General features: G+C 39.4%; 1 protein-coding gene across 1 annotated transcript in view; it reads left to right on the forward strand.

The window, feature by feature from the left end:
* The first annotated feature begins 4,097 nt into the window (after positions 1-4,097).
* snRNP-U1-70K (small ribonucleoprotein particle U1 subunit 70K) overlaps positions 4,098-18,643 on the forward strand; it is a 49,186-nt gene continuing 34,640 nt past the window's right edge. The window contains exons 1-4 of the mRNA XM_071665485.1: positions 4,098-4,221; positions 10,140-10,292; positions 12,619-12,864; positions 16,402-16,483. Coding sequence (XP_071521586.1) covers positions 10,149-10,292; positions 12,619-12,864; positions 16,402-16,483 — 472 coding nt within the window. The 5' untranslated portion in view covers positions 4,098-4,221; positions 10,140-10,148. The remainder of the gene's footprint in view (positions 4,222-10,139; positions 10,293-12,618; positions 12,865-16,401; positions 16,484-18,643) is intronic.

An 18,643-nucleotide genomic window follows, 5' to 3' on the forward strand; every position in this document is an offset into this window, starting at 1 on the left:
AAAAAAAATCTATTGTATGTGAACTAGTAGGCCAGGAAGGCCGAACCACCTGCTGCCGCCACCTCTCTATTACTGACTGCCGAGAAGTGTCGTGCTACCGGGATTTGATCAATTACCAATTGTAATTGAAGATGATTGTAGGTAATTGCATAGTTTTATTATCTCTGGAACAGCTATGAAAGTACATTCCCATTCATGAAGCTGCTGAGATCCATGCCAGAAGCCTTCACTGATGTAAACCTGCAGTCAGGAGTGAGATGTATCCTGACCAAATACATCCCATTTATAGAAATATATATAGCCAGACTCTTTCTTTGGACCGCTCTTGTGTTACAGCTAAAACGAAAATCCACATCCTTTTCTTAACAAGTTCTATATCACCATTGTTTTCGTTAACAAATTCATCGGCCCACACAGACATAACACTGTCACGCGGCCCTGTTTTGAAATAAACATGGACGCCCCTGCAATAGTATAATGTTATAACAAAGTGATTTAGGGACCATGATATGGCGAGGAATGGGAAAGGTTTTGGATATGAGACATTCAATAGCATTTTCCTTTGCGGATCATGGTTTGATACTAACCCAAAGTCATGAGGACAAAGAAAATAACATAAGACGAACTAGTAAGAACAGGACATGAAGATGAACAAAGAAAAGGGCAAAATCATTTATGTCCAGTGTCATAGACCAACCAGAGAGTAATGTACGAGTATTTGGGACTGACGTCCAACACTGTGAGAAATTGTTTCAAAAAAAAAGAAATATCGTTGTGATAACTCATGGCTGTGATTAAATTTTATGGAATTTATGGAACAATTTATGGAACAAGTATACTAAGCTTAACTAAAATGGATACAACTGAATCACATTAACTAAAATAGATACAACTGAATTGTAAAGATCTTTACAGAGTCAGCAGATCTTTAAGAAAAAATATAGTATGGATCCCAGCAAATGCACAGGAGCCAACACTAAGAGGCGAAAATGGAGTTTCAGTCACGGAGGCCAATTGAATGGCATGTACATTTTATTTTACATTACATCTTACAAACAAAAAACACATTGATGAGTAACGGAAGATTTGAATTTAACAGGGAAGAACAAACGGGGTGGAAATTACCGTGTGCTACCTGAGTACACCGAAAAGTAAATGAATATGGAAAGTAACGAAATGGAAAGGTGGGGAAAAAGACAAGTCTGATGATATACAGAGCATGGAAGGAAAACAATGAAGGAAAGGAACGATCATCCATAAGTTTACCTGAAAGTCGAACAAGCAATTTGACGTTAAAGGAGGAAAGACCTCAAAGATGGTGATAAAAAATGTAATGACTGTGGAGCTGAACAGGACAGTTTAGAACAGGTTTTACTGTCGTGCCAGAACACTGTGACATCCCTCCTGGGGCAGCACCATGGGACCTCGGCAACGCCTCCTCCTTTATGTGAGGCCTACAAGCACAGTCGCGGGACCTCGGCATCATCTCCCTCATGCAGAGCAACCATGGGACCTTGGCGATGCCTCTCTCCTCCAGCAGCACAACCACAGGACCTTAGCAACACCTCCTCCCTCCGGCAGCACGATCGCGGCACCTCGTCAACGGCTTTTCTCTCCTGCAGAAGCCCCATGAGACAAAGTAATCACTTGCACGAGCAATAGTAGCTCCCCATACACATCTCTGGAGCAACAATATAGCATTACTGTATTTCTGTATCCTTATCTCAGCTTTCACTTTACGAAAGTGTTTAATACTTCACTCTTGTGTACGCATAGAACGATATGTTATCAAACGAATTATCAAGATATCTATACTTTATCAGCTTCTTGGAGGAACAAAATCATTATATTGTGTTACTATCACGGAGAAGACCGTGTTACATTATGCTTCATAACTTTGGGCTGTACCTGAAATAAATGTATGAAAGCTCGACGTGAACAGTCAGCAGCTGACCCACAAAACACTGAAAATATCATTAAATTTTATGAAAATGACGAATGGTAGATAAAGTCACAAATCAGTATGGAATTAACTGACTTGTTCTATCTAATCTAAGTATTCTCTGCTCTGTAAGAGAAAAAGAAAAATACTGACAACTGTTTGATGTCACGATAACTGTTTTCTGTGACATAGATCTAACTGTAAAACCTCACATTACCTGATACACTCTTTGTGAATGCCACAGCAAAACCAGTGTCCATGTCCCCGCGTTCATTTCATACGAGGCTGGAATACAAGATCATGTGATGCTACCACTAACTGGCATTTAAGCATCTGGATTTATTGACTATCAACAACTACAGGCCATTTCAACCAGAATCCATACCACAACTGAAGCCAAAGATTCCGTAGAATATATGAAATCTATGGATGTATTTTAACAAAAAAAAAATAGCGGGTCACGCCTTCGTACTACCCTCATTAAGTTGGCAGATAACCTGAGTACTAATTAAGTTTGTGTAATACTTCCTCTCTGAAGAAAATTATTTTGGGCCCATCTGGTAGAGGGAAAGAAGACACAAAGATGATGGAACATCAAAGGGCAGACAAAATGAGTCGAGAGAGATAGATCAACAATTAAAAGATAAGAAGGACTCTTAGATGGTAGATGTAAAAGTCAAGGTGAAGATGTAAATAAATTAGAAATAAAGAGCTGGAGGAAGACAGGAAGCCTCCTAAGGCAGAACTTACCACAAAATCAACTGCATTGTAAAATGAACGAAAGGGATGACGTCAGAGTTGAGGGATGTGGAATTACAATTTAATGAGATAGAAGTTCTTGCCTTACTAACCTTTAAACACTTAAGTGAAAACAAGACGGAACCTTGACAGTTTGGAAAAGCTTTGTTCGATGGTAATATAAATTGCTTTACATTTTGTGCGAATTACAAGGAAAATGTGGATATGTTAAGTATTTTTCATAGTAAATTTTCAAGAAAAACTGGTGCCAATTTGGAAAAGGTTACAAATTTGCTGAGCTGATAATCATACTCAAGGCTATGGGATCGTGTGACCTTTCTGTTCATCGAGTTGCTCCAGCCAAAACTACAGATAAATTTAAAGCCAGACAAGATAACCTGCTAGACATGAGTATATAGTACATAGATTTGTACTAACGCATTAACCCTTGATTGTGAGTGTAGTGGAGTTAATATATTTCATAAGAGAAGGACCAAAGAGGCGATACGCCACTTTAAGAATGAAGAATGCTACTGAAATGGCCCTGTAGTTAGTGACCCAGTAGCTCCTTCCTTGTCAGTGGACGTGAAATGAAGTTGACAACAAAGTGGGCACAAGACATGGTTGTGGCCGCTATGCTGAAACACCTGGGTCATCACCACTCCACCCGGAACACCTGGGTCATCACCACTCCACCCGGCCTGTGACCTTTGGCCGGCCAGCGGGGTCTTGGGGGGTAGGAGCGACATGGGGAATGAACTTAAATGAAGTCCCGCCGAGATTGTCAGGTCTTTAACGTGGATTATATAGAAGACAAGACTACATTATTACAAAGGTCTTGCTGATGATATGTGCAATGTATTTGCACTAATGGTTATAAAAGACCAATAATTAATTGGGTTATATAAGTCTGTGTATTCAAAAAGGCAAATTTAAATTAAGGACATGAAATTAGTTCAGTGTATTGCATTCTAATCATGCTGATACAAAAAACGTCAGTTTAACTGACATTATGAGTAAGAATAACTTAACCTTGTGCGAAAAGTTTCCTAAAGCCATGAATCATAATTTCTTCAGTCAAATGGAACAGGCCATCAACAGGCAAAGGCCCATTTGTTGTAGAACCAACTAGAGGCCCTACAATTTAACAACTAAAATTTTTTTGTCATTGTTCTTACAATGACATTAGAACAACTGCACGAAAATTCAATCCTCAAAAATACTATTCACATACATGTATCAGAAAATCTAATCCTCAAAAATACTAATCATATACATGTATCTATGTTGTCCGTATAACAGCAGTCATCATGTAATTCTACTGTTCGATGCCACTAAATACAAAGAAATAAATCTGGCAATATTTAGGGAAATGATTACTAGTCTTGGTGTATTTCATTCAATAATAGTAATAAGAGATTTTGGCAGCCATATTGTATTGTTGTGTTGCTCCGCGCGCTGGGAACGGGTCAACGCGTTGCAGTTTTACGCGTTGAGACTCGAACCTTCTTTGTGATGTCCGGTTAGAGTGCTAACAAAAGGTGAAACATACAGATTCACATAAGTACTTTTTGAAATAACTGGCCATGTGACCTGTGGAGAGTGTGGGTGAGTTAGGGCGTGTGTGTGTGTGTGTGTGTCTGGGTGACGCTGCAAGCTGCCACGAGTACCCCTTAGGGTCTGAATGGTGGTGGGGGTCGAGTGACAATGATGATGATGGGGGCGGGCTCTTTATATCTCGCCAAGTTTAACCTAGTCTTACCTGGAGTGTGTATGGAGCCATACTAGATGGAAGGTTTGGTTGTAGGATTCCGTGATGCTGGTGGGAAGGTCGTGAAGAAACATATATAGGAATGGCAGGCTTTATATTGCTGGAATTTGACTTGTCAGCCATTTATCTTGCACAGGGTAGAGTAGAGGGGCCCAGGGATTAGCTTGCACTTGGCGATGATCGTTTCTTGAGGGAGGATCTGTTGTGCTTTCTAGAAATGTGGTCGAATTACCTTGGTATTGGAAGCATTTGTTGCACCAGAATTGTTGTATGAAACAGCATTATAGAGGTATTTCAAAATGTTTAATGCCATTAGCTGGAATGTTTGGCCGGGGTTCATTTGAACCGTCATGAACGACGTCTATTAAGATAAGTCACGTAAATATTTGGGAAGTTAATGTTGTGTTATGGTCAAGATAATCATAATTCTAGGCCAGTTTGGGCTGCAACTATTTGTTTTTAACATTTTCCTATTTGTGTGACCAACTGATCACTAAGAGGATTTTGGTAAAACTTTACATATGTTGTGTGTGTTGATTGTAGGATACTGATATTCTTAGTAATATCAAGATTTATTGTAGTTAGAATTCAATTGCTCTTGTATTAACCTCTGTAAGGAAGCTTAAGTTAATCAGGTTGGTAAAGGCATTATTTCCACAGTCTGGGGTTTTATCAAATGCCTAAATATATACCAAATTTGCAGAAATATACACCCAAAATTTATTTGAAAAGATGTGTTTTATTGAATTTTAGGTGTATTGAGGTTTTATGGAGGAAGACAGAAAAGTGTTACCAAAGCCACATTTCCCTATCAGTAATAGACTTAACAGAACAGTGAATGGCCACTTTTGCTTGCAACCACTTTCTAGTATTCATGTACAAAGCACTGAAACCTGAGGCCCCTGTACACAGCCAGGCTCCACAGGCATTTTTATGGTTTTCCCTGACCTTCATATATCCTGGTTCAGCCCATTGACCCATGTACCTTATTGTTCCAATTTACTCAGGCACGAATGTGCTCACACCATCCAGCATGTTCAGGCCTGTTACTTAGAGCATCTTTCACTCCATTCTTCTACCTTCTTGGTTTCTGTAATCTCTTAACCTCCTCTTCAAACATGTATACCCTCTCAATCAGCCTTTCTTGCTCATCCTTTTCATTTGAAACCACCATTTCAGCCTTTTTCTTAAGCTCTCATGTACTTAGTCCCCTTTCAGTTCCACTTATCATACTCTATCATTTCGTATTTGGTCATCCCTCCTCACACCACATTGTCCTCAAATATTTTATTTCCAAGATATCCTCTGTTTGTCTCTTTTCTTTAGGGGCCATTCCTTGTATCTATACAACACTGTCAGGACAACTGTGCCATCAAGGATACTCTTATTTGCCCTAGCAGGCAATGAGCTTTTTTCCATAAAGTCGTATATGTGCCTGAGACCTTTTCTCCCTCACCCACCCTATGGCTTAATTCAGCTTTTTTGTTGCATTTATTGCTGTATCTACTTGTAGTGATCTAAAATGCTAAATCTTTCCGGTCCTTTCTGTTCAAACTCAAACCACCCTTTTATCTCTCCAGTGCTAAACTTTATAGTGTTACTTTTATTCGCATTAACTCTCATGTCCTTGGAAGTGCTCTTCCCAACTCAGAAACCAGTTTCTCACATGTCCCCAATAAATAAATAGGTAACTCATGTCCTTCATGGACATTTTCTCCCCAGCTCAGGAACCAGTTTCTCACATCTGCCACTTGAGCTCTATCATGTGCAAACAGCAGTTACCCTTCACTCCACACACACACACACACACACACACACACACACACACACACACACACACACACACACTCTCTCTCTCTCTCTCTCTCTCTCTCTCTCTCTCTCTCTCTCTCTCTCTCTCTCTCTCACACGCACGCACGCACAGGAGACTACAGAACTGCCCATCATTTCAAGACCCTCACGTTCATATCCCTCATTGCCCCATCTATAGGCAAGTTAAACAGCAACACACCCCTGCAGCAGACCTGCCTTCACCTGAAACCCACTCGCCTACCTATTTTCCTACTCACACACTTACACACACACACACCTGTCATTTGATAAAAAACAAACCCTCACCATTTCTAACAGCTTTCCTCCCATGCATATTTATAACATTCCACAGAGTGTCTCTGTCTTCTTGTCATACACTTTCTCCAGATCTATGAATGCCACATACAGATCCCTCTCTTTCACTAATTATTTCTCAAATTCAATAAATCAAATGCCCATGAGGTACATCCTCTGCCACTCCTGAAGCCACTTTTATCCTTTTCAGTCTGATGATCTGAGCATGCCTTAACCCTTTTAATCATCACTTTCCATGTAGCTTGCTACTAAGTACACACAACAAACATCTGTAGTTCAAACATTCACTTTTGCCCCCTTTGCTTTTATACAGTGGCAATATATTGGTGTTCAACCTATTGTCAGGTATCACATCTCAAACCATATGAGTATAAAACTCCTTCCCCATAGCAAACAAATAAAAATCACTCATTATAAATCCTAACTAACCCATCAACAACATTGCCTCCCCATTTTGTTATATGTAAATTGATGTAATCTTGGTTGTATTTCAGCACTACTGTAATTAATGATGATACTACATACCTCATCTACATACCTTATAAAGTATTACATACCCAAAACATAATATTGCAACTTGTACTTGATAAGAATGTCCCAGGAGAATATGAACACATTAGTGTCCTGCCATTCAAGTTTTGATGGGTTAGTTCTTGAATTTGCTTAAAAGCTTTCAAGCGTCTACTTATACATCTGATGCCCATACCCTCTGGGAACCCCCTGAAGGGAGTGGCCTTGGTAAAACTGTGTCCATAATTGGTGAACTGTAGTGCTGATTCTTATCCTGTAGTACCTCACCCTTAGTAGGCCACTGGCAAAGGGCAACTCTAGCACAGTTTCCAGAGGTTCCTACCGAATTTTCTTACTGATTTTAATTAATTTCTTTACCCAGTGTTCTAACCTGCTATTTAATGCTCCCCTCTGATGTTCCTACCAACATTTTTCACCCAGTGTTTCTATTTAATGCATCTGCCTAATGTTTATACCTGCTACTTTTATCTGTTGTAAGTGTTGTTAATAATAGAACAAAACAAAAGTAATTTCGAGTATGAAATTTGGAATAATGGCAGGAAAGTGGTAATGCCACAAAACATAAACAATAAGCTAAGTATGGACAGGTCTGCTACTAAAGTTAGTGATCAAGTAACTGTGGTCAGTAAGATTTAAAGAGGATGCTGTAATGTGAACAAGGCAGTGGAAGATCTAAAACTTTTCTATTAATTCTTCTGGAGTAGCTTGTTTGTTGAAAACAAATTTATGCACCACTAGTAAAGGAAAAAAAGATAAACAGAGGAGAGATATGTAAACGGAGATATGTAAACTCAGTGGGAGGTATAGAATGGCAGCTGGACAGGTGTTCAGGTCATCTGCTTGAGACCACCCAATTGGCCATGACATTATGTCTTCCACCTTGTTTATTCACGTATTTTTTCTTTACTTCCATGGTTATGTATCTGTTTGTATATATATTCATTTATATCTCTAATGCATTCCCAGCTGGAACTCCCTCAAGGGGGATGGCCAGAGCAATAGACTCTCCATAACTTGTGGACTCCAGTACTGCTTCTTAGCTTTTAGTGCCTCTTTCTTAACAGGTCACTGGCAGAGGGCAACTCTCTCACATTTGTAACAACTACTTCTACCTAATGTTTTTACCTCGTGCTTTTGCCTAAATGTTCGTCCCTACCACGTCTATCTATTGCTCCAAATGTTTTGCCAAAAGTCAGGGCTAGGGCATAGTGCTCACTGTAGGAAAATGTAGAGTTACAAAGAGTGAACTGTGTGAATTAAGTGTTGTCAAGTGTTATGTATGACAGTGAGAAAATGTATGTTTGTGGGCAGAGTGCCAGTAGTCTACATGTGGGTGAGGCAGAAAGAAAAGCGCTACCTGGGTCAGAGGAGTACAGCTTTACAACCATTGAAGTGCTGGCTCACTACACAGGCATCACTAGCCCTCCCAATACCCAGGCAGGTAGTACTGGTAATGTACCTTGGTCATTGGCTGCCTTCCAGCCACTACCTACTTCGTGGTCATGTATAACATAAATTTCATAGGCCAGGAAGAATTGAATTGTGTAAGACCCATATCTTTAGTTTGGATTTTGCCTGACTCAGGAAATTCAACCTTAACCATAAAATTGTATATTGCATTGTTGTTCCTCTGCTTTTAAAGAATTGAATGGCATAAGACCCTTAACTATTTTTTGATTTTTACCCAAGAGAAATCTGGAACTTACTGGGTCATTATCGAACAATATGATGCCATGGGACTTGCTACGCCATTTGTGTTATTTTCCTAAAGATATTTCCACTGTCTTTTAATTCGCTCCCAATGGAATGGAACTTACCTTCAAAACAAGGAAAACCAATGATGATGCTCTTCAAGATAATCATACTCCCTTCCACAGATAGAATGATGCTGTACACAGATATCGTCTTACAAAGCAGGCAAAATTTTAAAGTTATAAAGTGTGACAAGATCTTACCTGGCTCTTACTGATATGGAAATTACTATAAATCATTGAAGCTATACTCTCTGAAGCACAGATGGGAGAAGTATATCATTATTCACTCTTGGAAAATCTAGGAACATCTTTGGTGTGGTTTCCAACCTGGGCTCAAAAGATATCAACTATAAGTGTGATTGACATGTAGAATTCTGTATTACCACCAAGCACAAAAAAGAGAAAATACCATGAGCTGCCAGGGGCCCAAGACTAAGAAACAGCTTGCAGCCATCAGAAATACTATGGGATGCATACTGGAGAAGTTTGAGAAGGCCTTGGACAAGTATTGATAAAGTATACTAGACTAGCTGGGCCTGTGGGTCTTGGTTTCCAACAGTTTAGCTGTCCAGTGACCTAGTTCAGTACCCTATAGTCATTCGGAACTGTGGGAATAGAAGACCTCTGAAGTCTACTCTAGGTGGCTAACTGTTCTGAGCTGTAATGACACAAATGTTTCTTGAAATACCCTTCTGGTTGCTGTATCTGTTGGCTATAAACAGTGGGCCGTTGCAGTTACGATAGGATTTTTACTTTATTCCATCTCGCATATTGCCTTGTCTTTCAAATCCCTCTCTTTGTCAGGGGTTTGATGTGGTGGAAGGCTGTGTTATGAGACTGCAAGTGTTAAAGCTGTTACACTGTAGATTTATCTTTTTCAGTGGAAATACTTGTGTCAGTCAATATTGATCAGAAAATACCAAGTTATAAGAGTGCACGTTTCCAATTTGAGAGAGAGAGAGAGAGAGAGAGAGAGAGAGAGAGAGCACTTGAGAAAGTGAATGAGATGAGAATTAATGATATATGAAAGAATTTGGTTTGTTGAATTTTTTCAGACTGTAGAGGATATTTTTTTTTTCAGAAAATAAATGTAGAAAAAAAAATACATTAAGATAATTTTTATCATAATGTTGAGCGCCAGAATTTCACTTAGTTTACAATTGTAGGTGTGCATTTTGTCATATATTTTTGACTTGCCAGCTCTGTAGTGTTGAAGTGTTTGGTTGTTGATTTGTCTTGTTATTTGAAAAGTTTGATAATTTTATTTTTGTTTCAGTTTCTCAAAATGACGCAGTATTTGCCGCCAAATCTTTTGGCATTATTTGCCCCAAGAGATCCAATACCATATCTTCCACCAGTTGATAAGTTGACATGGGAGAAGAGGACTGATGGTTACTCTGGCTTAGCAAATATAATTCAGAGGTTTGAGGTAAATGTTAAAATTTTGCTGCTATTATGTATTTTGATGTTTGATTTTCCCATTATGATTAGTGTAACCTTTAACCCATGTCATGAATCTCACATAAAGTCTGGTATGTAGGAAATTGAGAGAAATCCATGTTGATGGTGGATTCATCAAAATTATGTTAAGCCGCAACACCTGCAAAGCTCTGCAGCATGAATGTGGAACATATGAACAGAATGCCAAGAATACTGGATTCTCAGGGTGAAATTTGAATTGCAGTGGTATGACAGTGGAAGGAATGAAAGTATCAAAGTTATTTTTGACAATAGTATTTGGTGTAAATAGACTATGAGTCTTATAAGGTAGCAGTTGTGTGTTGTTTAGGATTGTGAGCCATGGCAAGTGATTTTGTGAAAGAGAAGAGTGGGTGAATGGATTGCTTAGATGGAGAAGAGCAGCAGACTGGCTTCAGTGGATGGATTGTAATTGAATTTCATACAAAAGGGGATGGTATTGTTGTTGATTTGTTTGTGAAGTTTTCATTGCATATATGGCATATACAGATTGCCAGAGTGCCCTATAGTACTCTAGTAGAAAGGTAAAGGGGCTAAGATTGCCAGAGTGCCTTATAGTACTCTTGTATAAAGGTAAAGGGGCTAAAAGAGAATGCCCTAAATACTGAGGTACAAGTTTGTTGACTTTACCAGGCACTTTGTATGGGGAGAGGTGATTGAGAGGGTGGTGGCATGGACATAGTATCAGATCAGGGAGGAATTGTATGGCTTTAAGAGTGGTAGAGGATTTATGGATCATGTTTTTTCTTTGAAGAATCATTTTGAAACTCAAAGTATTAGTACATGGCATATTTGGATGTGTAGAAAGCTTATGACAGGTTTGATAGAGATATTTGTTGATGTTACTAATCTGTTGTATGTGGGGAAAGCTACTTGAAGCATTTAAGAGTATTTGCCAAGAATTAATGGCATTCGGTGGGAGTAAGACGAGAGGAGGGTGAGTGGTTCCTTGTGAAGATGGGTCTTTGATGAGTGTTTGAAGTCATGATGGCTGTGTAGCCTGTTGGTGGTTAGAGTGATAAGGGAAGTGAATGCAAAGGTCTATTCAGGATGGGCAGGTTTGCTGTCTATTGGGAGTAGAGGGCCCTGGGGAAGGTAATCACTGTTTGCTAATGGAGGATTAAAGTGAGAAACTGCAGGAGCTGATGTCTAAGTTTGGGAGAATTTGTGAAATTAGAAGTTTAAGTTAATGTGAAAAAATAAGATGTTGAAGTTTAGCAATGGAGGTGGACATTTGGTCGGAGTGTGAGTTTGAAAGTTCAGGGAAGTATAGTGTTTGAGATAGCTAGTAGTGAGTATGGTAGCAGATGGAACCATTAGAGGTGAAGTAAACCATAAGGTAGGTAAGGAGGTTAAGGTCTCGGACACATTGAGGACTATCTAGAAAGAGAGGTCACTGCATCGGAAGGTATGTTTGGTATGATAGTACTAACAGTTTTTATAGGTGCAAGGCATGTACACTAGATGGGAAGAGCAGAAGAGAGTGAGTGTGTTGGAAATGAAATGTTTAGGGACTATTTGGTGTGTGCTGAATTGATTTGGACAGATGGAAAGAATGAGTGAGGAGAGACTTATGAAGAGGGTATACATGTTGGAAATGGAGGGAACAAATAGAATAGGAAACTGAGAAGGAACTGGGAGGGTGAAGCGAAAGATACTTTGAGTGATTGGTTACTTAATCTCCAGGAAGTTGTGAAGCCTGCATGGGATAGTAAATTGAAGTGATGTGGTATACAGGGTTAGACATGGGTTAGCCTCCTTTCCCACCCTTTGATTCACTTCAGATCCTATGGTATCCTCTGCCTCATACATGCCTAGCTATCTGATGTACCCCACATCTTTCAGGTTATCCCCATTCAAATTACATTCAAACCATCTTGTGTCCCCCCCCCCCTCCCCACCCGCCCGCTTATCTTCATTACCTTACTAAATTTTACTTTTGCTCATCCTACTTTCACAGTCACTTGAACTTAGGTTACAGGGACTGGAAATCACATACCCAAGGTTTATTTTATGTAGTCCATGTAGCATTCAGTTGTTTATATAGATTCCAGTTACCCAGCCAGATTAAGTTATCTGATAGCATGCATTATCAGGGTCACAGGGTAGAAGCAGTTACTTGTATAGACCAAGTTCTCTGGAGTATACAATCTATGCCCTCATGTTGGTTTTGCAAAGCTTACTAAAACATTTTTAATAATTTTGGTTCACATAACTGATGACTGTTGCATATGATTGTATTGTATTTTACTTAATCAGATTCTCTGATTTGTCAGGATCCTAAGGACACTCCACCTCCCACAAGAGTAGAAACCCGTGATGAACGATTGGAACGTAAGAGAAGGGAAAAGGCAGAACAGATGCAGTACAAATTAGAACAGGAAATTGCTCTTTGGGACCCCCACAATAATGAGTCGGCAACTTCAGACCCATACAAGTCACTCTTTGTGTCACGTATTAATTATGATACTTCCGAGTCAAAGCTACGAAGAGAGTTTGAAATATATGGACCTATTAAAAAGGTTAGAAACTTAATTTCTTATTTTTTTTTTTTTTTTTTTTTTTTTTTTTTTTTTTTACTTTGTCGCTGTCTCCCGCGTTTGCGAGGTAGCGCAAGGAAACAGACGAAAGAAATGGCCCAACCCCCCCCCCCCCCATACACATGTACATACACACGTCCACACACGCAAATATACATACCTACACAGCTTTCCATGGTTTACCCCAGACGCTTCACATGCCTTGATTCAATCCACTGACAGCACGTCAACCCCTGTATACCACATCGCTCCAATTCACTCTATTCCTTGCCCTCCTTTCACCCTCCTGCATGTTCAGGCCCCGATCACACAAAATCTTTTTCACTCCATCTTTCCACCTCCAATTTGGTCTCCCTCTTCTCCTCGTTCCCTCCACCTCCGACACATATATCCTCTTGGTCAATCTTTCCTCACTCATCCTCTCCATGTGCCCAAACCACTTCAAAACACCCTCTTCTGCTCTCTCAACCACGCTCTTTTTATTTCCACACATCTCTCTTACCCTTACGTTACTCACTCGATCAAACCACCTCACACCACACATTGTCCTCAAACATCTCATTTCCAGCACATCCATCCTCCTGCGCACAACTCTATCCATAGCCCACGCCTCGCAACCATACAACATTGTTGGAACCACTACTCCTTCAAAAAAACCCATTTTTGCTTTCCGAGATAATGTTCTCGACTTCCACACATTCTTCAAGGCCCCCAGAATTTTCGCCCCCTCCCCCACCCTATGATCCACTTCCGCTTCCATGGTTCCATCCGCTGCCAGATCCACTCCCAGATATCTAAAACACTTCACTTCCTCCAGTTTTTCTCCATTCAAACTCACCTCCCAATTGACTTGACCCTCACCCCTACTGTACCTAATAACCTTGGTCTTATTCACATTTACTCTTAACTTTCTTCTTCCACACACTTTACCAAACTCAGTCACCAGCTTCTGCAGTTTCTCACATGAATCAGCCACCAGCGCTGTATCATCAGCGAACAACAACTGACTCACTTCCCAAGCTCTCTCATCCCCAACAGACTTCATACTTGCCCCTCTTTCCAAAACTCTTGCATTTACCTCCCTAACAACCCCATCCATAAACAAATTAAACAACCATGGAGACATCACACACCCCTGCCGCAAACCTACATTCACATCTTTTTATTCTCCCTAAAATTTAATGATACTCTCTCACCCCAACTCTCATTTGCCCTTTTTTTCACCTCTTGCACCTTTCTCTTGACCTCCTGTCTCTTTCTTTTATACATCTCCCACTCAATTGCATTTTTTCCCTGCAAAAATCGTCCAAATGCCTCTCTCTTCTCTTTCACTAATACTCTTACTTCTTCATCCCACCACTCACTACCCTTTCTAATCAACCCACCTCCCACTCTTCTCATGCCACAAGCATCTTTTGCGCAATCCATCAAAAGATGGATTTCTTAATTTCTTATTACTTTAAACAGTTCCAATGCAGTGAGTATATTTTAGTATGCAAAGTGTGGTTGAGAGAGCAGAAGAGGGTGTTTTGAAATGGTTTGGTCACATGGAGAGAATGAGTGAGGAAAGATTGACAAAGAGGATATATGTGTCAGAGGTGGAGGAATGACAAGAAGTGGGAGACCAAATTGGAGGTGGAAAGATGGAGTGAAAAAGATTTTGAGTGATCGGGGCCTGAACATGCAGGAGGGTGAAAGGCATGCAAGGAATAGAGTGAATTGGAACGATGTGGTATACCAAGGTCAACATGCTGTCAGTGGATTGAACCAGCACATGTGAAGCATCTGGGGTAAACCATGGAAAGTTTTTTTGGGCCTGGATGTGGAAAGGGAGCTGTGGTTTTGGTGCATTATACATGACAGCTAGAGACTGAGTGTGAACGAATGCGGCCTTTTGTTGTCTTTTCCTAGCGCTACCTCGTGCACATGAGGGGGAAGGGGGTTGTTATTTCGTGTGGTGGGGTGGTGATGGGAATGAACAAGGGCAGACAGTATGAATTATGTACATGTGTATATATGTATATGTCTGTGTGTGTATATATATGTATACGTTGAGATGTATAGGTATGTATATTTGCTGTGTGTGGACGTGTATGTATATACATGTGTATGTGGGTGGGTTGGGCCATTCTTTCGTCTGTTTCCTTGCGCTACCTCGCTAACGCGGGAGACAGCGACAAAGTATAATAATAGATAAAAATATATATACAAAGTAGTTTGTAAGAAGTCTTTTTTGCATAAGCAAAGGCATATCATTATATCTTTTTTGATATTTCATTTGAAGTTATCCTTTATACTGTAGACTTTTTTCAGACCAAAAGTGGGATTAGTTTTTCTTTTTTTCTTTTCTCCTTTATTATACATTATACATGACAGCTAGAGACTGAGTGTGAACGAATGCGGCCTTTTGTTGTCTTTTCCTAGCGCTACCTCGTGCACGTGAGGGGGAAGGGGGTTGTTATTTCGTGTGGTGGGGTGGTGATGGGAATGAACAAGGGCAGACAGTATGAATTATGTACATGTGTATATATGTATATGTCTGTGTGTGTATATATATGTATACGTTGAGATGTATAGGTATGTATATTTGCTGTGTGTGGACGTGTATGTATATACATGTGTATGTGGGTGGGTTGGGCCATTCTTTCGTCTGTTTCCTTGCGCTACCTCGCTAATGCGGGAGACAGCGACAAAGTATAATAATAGATAAAAATATATATACAAAGTAGTTTGTAAGAAGTTTTTTGCATAAGCAAAGGCATATCATTATATCTTTTTTGATATTTCATTTGAAGTTATCCTTTATATTTAGCTAGAAAAATATGTGGATCTCTTTAAGTTGATCTGGAAAAGCTGTGTTTGAAGACACTTTTTTTGTTGTTCCATACATATGTGTCATTTCCCACTTTAGCAAGGTAGCGACAAGGACATATGACTGAGCCTAAATGGAAAATCTTCACTTGGCCCTTTTCTCTGTTCCTTCTTTTGGAAAAGTAAACCAGAAGGGAAGATTTCTGGGCCCCTGCTCCCTCCCCTTTTAGTTGCCTTTTATGACATGCTGGGAATATATGGGAGGTATTTTGTATTTATGTTACTGATGTTGATGCAACGGTGGTATGATGAGATTTGCTTGAAGATCTTTCTTCGTTCTAACTTTCTGAGTATCGCTCATCCAAATGGAACCTTACACAGTTTGGATGCACAGTGATCTTAAATTTTTGTGCAATCAGTAAAACTTGTAGTTGAGTGATGCTTGACTGTTTAGTGTTTAGTGTGTGTTGTAAGAACCATCTTGTACTGCACAAGAGCTTGTACAGAGATGTATAAGATATTGTTATTTAAGGAACTTAAAAGATTGAAGTTAACCACAGTTCTATATTAAGGCAGTTACTATATAGTTAGTTAGGGTAAGTCCATGGAATGCATGAGTGGAGGTCTTAAATGGGTAGTTTTTACTTCATGTAGGCATGTTTTAAGAGATCCTGAGACTGTTAGATATATTTATTGTACTTCTTTCAGATTGTTATGATCCACAATGTCAAGACTGGTAAACCTCGGGGATATGCATTTATCGAGTATGAACATGAACGAGATATGCACTGTGAGTACCCAGCAATCCACTGTGCACAGCCATGCACAGAAACCAAAGTGAATGATAATGTTTTGTTTTTGTATTTCTCATTCATTCATGGAGAATGGGTTCTGTTTTTCAACTGTTGATCTCACCTGTGGGTTGATTCAACTTTGTTGATCTCACTAATGGGTATAGCCGCTTAGAAAACAAGCATATTATCACCAGTGCCAGTGGGATTATATTTGTATTATTTATACATTGGCTTTTGTCACCATGAGCTATTTATACATAGGCTTTTATCACCAATAATGATTTCTGTTTCTTTGTAGGGCCATGGTTGTAGATGTACTCTTCAGATTCATTTATGTAAATGCATGTTGTTTGCAGTGGAACTCCTCAAATTCAGCATTAGCATTTGTAATCTCCAGAAATATATCAGTTTTCAAAAGCTGCTTTTTTGAAATAATATATGAATTTGCAAAGCATGTATTATAATGAATGGAGTATGTGTTTGAATTGAAATTATGAAGTAAGTCTCGTAAAGTGACTATCAACTAATCTTTTGTTAGGTTTAGATGAAGCAGCACTGGAATTCACTGGTTATTGAGACTGTTGCCATGGCCACCCCATTGAGGGAGTTTCTGAAGGGAAAAGGCATCAGAGGTATAGATAGATAGATAAAGGGTATCAAATGTGTATTTTAAGATCTGGCTGAATTCCTTGGGATCAAGCAGTGTACAACATTATTTTTTCAGATTGTATCTCAGATTGATGTCTGAACATTATTATAACTGCTGTGGTGCTTTTGTATACTCGATGCAGTTTTTAGTTATTTGTATGTATTGCAAGTAAATAGTTGCTAGGCAGCCACCAATGAGGGAGGTATATTACTGGTACTACCTGCCTAGATGTTGGAAAGATGAGTGATTGCTGTGTAGCAAGCCGGCAGTTCAATAGTTAAGCTGCATTCCTTGACCCAGGTAGCTGTCTTTTCTTTCTGCCTCACCCACACATGGACTGCTGATATTCTGTCCACAAGCATTCAATCTTTCCTTGTCACAAATACACTTGATAGCATTTAAATCACACAGCTCAGTCTTCACAACTCTAGATTTTCCTGTGGTTAGTGCTCTGTGCTAGGCCTGCCTTTTGATACGATGATAAAAGTAATAGATAGGAGCAGTGGGAAGGAATGTTAGACAAGAATTTTAGGTAGAATTGTTTGGTAAAAGTAGTGGTTTGGAGCATTAGGTAGAAGCAGTAGGTATAAAACTAGGCAGGAATATTAGGATAGGTAAATACATTAGGTAGATTAAGTTGGTAGGAACATTAGGCACTGGAACTGCCCTCTGCAATTGACCTGTTAAGGATGAAGCACTAAAGAGAAGCAGCACTAGAGTTCCTCACTTATGGAGACTAGCCATGGCCACCCCCTTGGATGAGTTCTCAAAGGGTGTGGGTGTCAGAGATATAGATATAATACAAGTAAATGTATGCAGGGGACCCTCACTTAGTGATTACTAATAGCTTCATGTTAAGGGTTAACATCTGTTTTGCAGAAACCCATGTCATGTGTTTTGGGGTTGCTATATCACCAAGAAAGACACCAAAACAAGTAATAAAAAGCCTCTCATTATGGATCATAACATAGTAGCTTTGCTACCCATTATTTGTTGCAATATCTACATTATATTTTCTAAAATCTTAGTGTCTAATTGCTTACCATTTATCATTTATTCTTTATTTTTTATTTTAAAAAATTTGATAAGTTTTAGTCATGAATGTTTACTTATTTTCAAATGTATGCTATTTATGAAGTTTTCATTATTATCTTCATTTAGCTCTTTAATGGTTCCCATCATAATTTGATGGTCCCTTATGAGAATAGCTTCCATTGTCAAATGATGATCTCTTTTCATGCCTCTGTTTAGGCATCAAGCTGATCTGTTGTATCAATAGGTGTGTGTAGAGGTCTCTTCCATAGCCATGAAGGCAAGGGAAAAAATTCTGCTGCACTGAGCACCCCTACCCCCCTGCAGGTGTTGCGTACGTGATAGTCCTGTAGAAATCACGTAGGTTATTGGATGGCTTAAGCAATGATTAAGCGCACAGTTGCTGAGTGATATTGATAGTTGTTCAAATGGCATTTTGTAAAGGTCAAGGACACCAGCTCAAGAATTAACCATG

Source organism: Panulirus ornatus, chromosome 10 (assembly GCF_036320965.1).
Source record: "Panulirus ornatus isolate Po-2019 chromosome 10, ASM3632096v1, whole genome shotgun sequence".
Classification (NCBI taxonomy): Eukaryota; Metazoa; Arthropoda; class Malacostraca; order Decapoda; family Palinuridae; genus Panulirus; species Panulirus ornatus.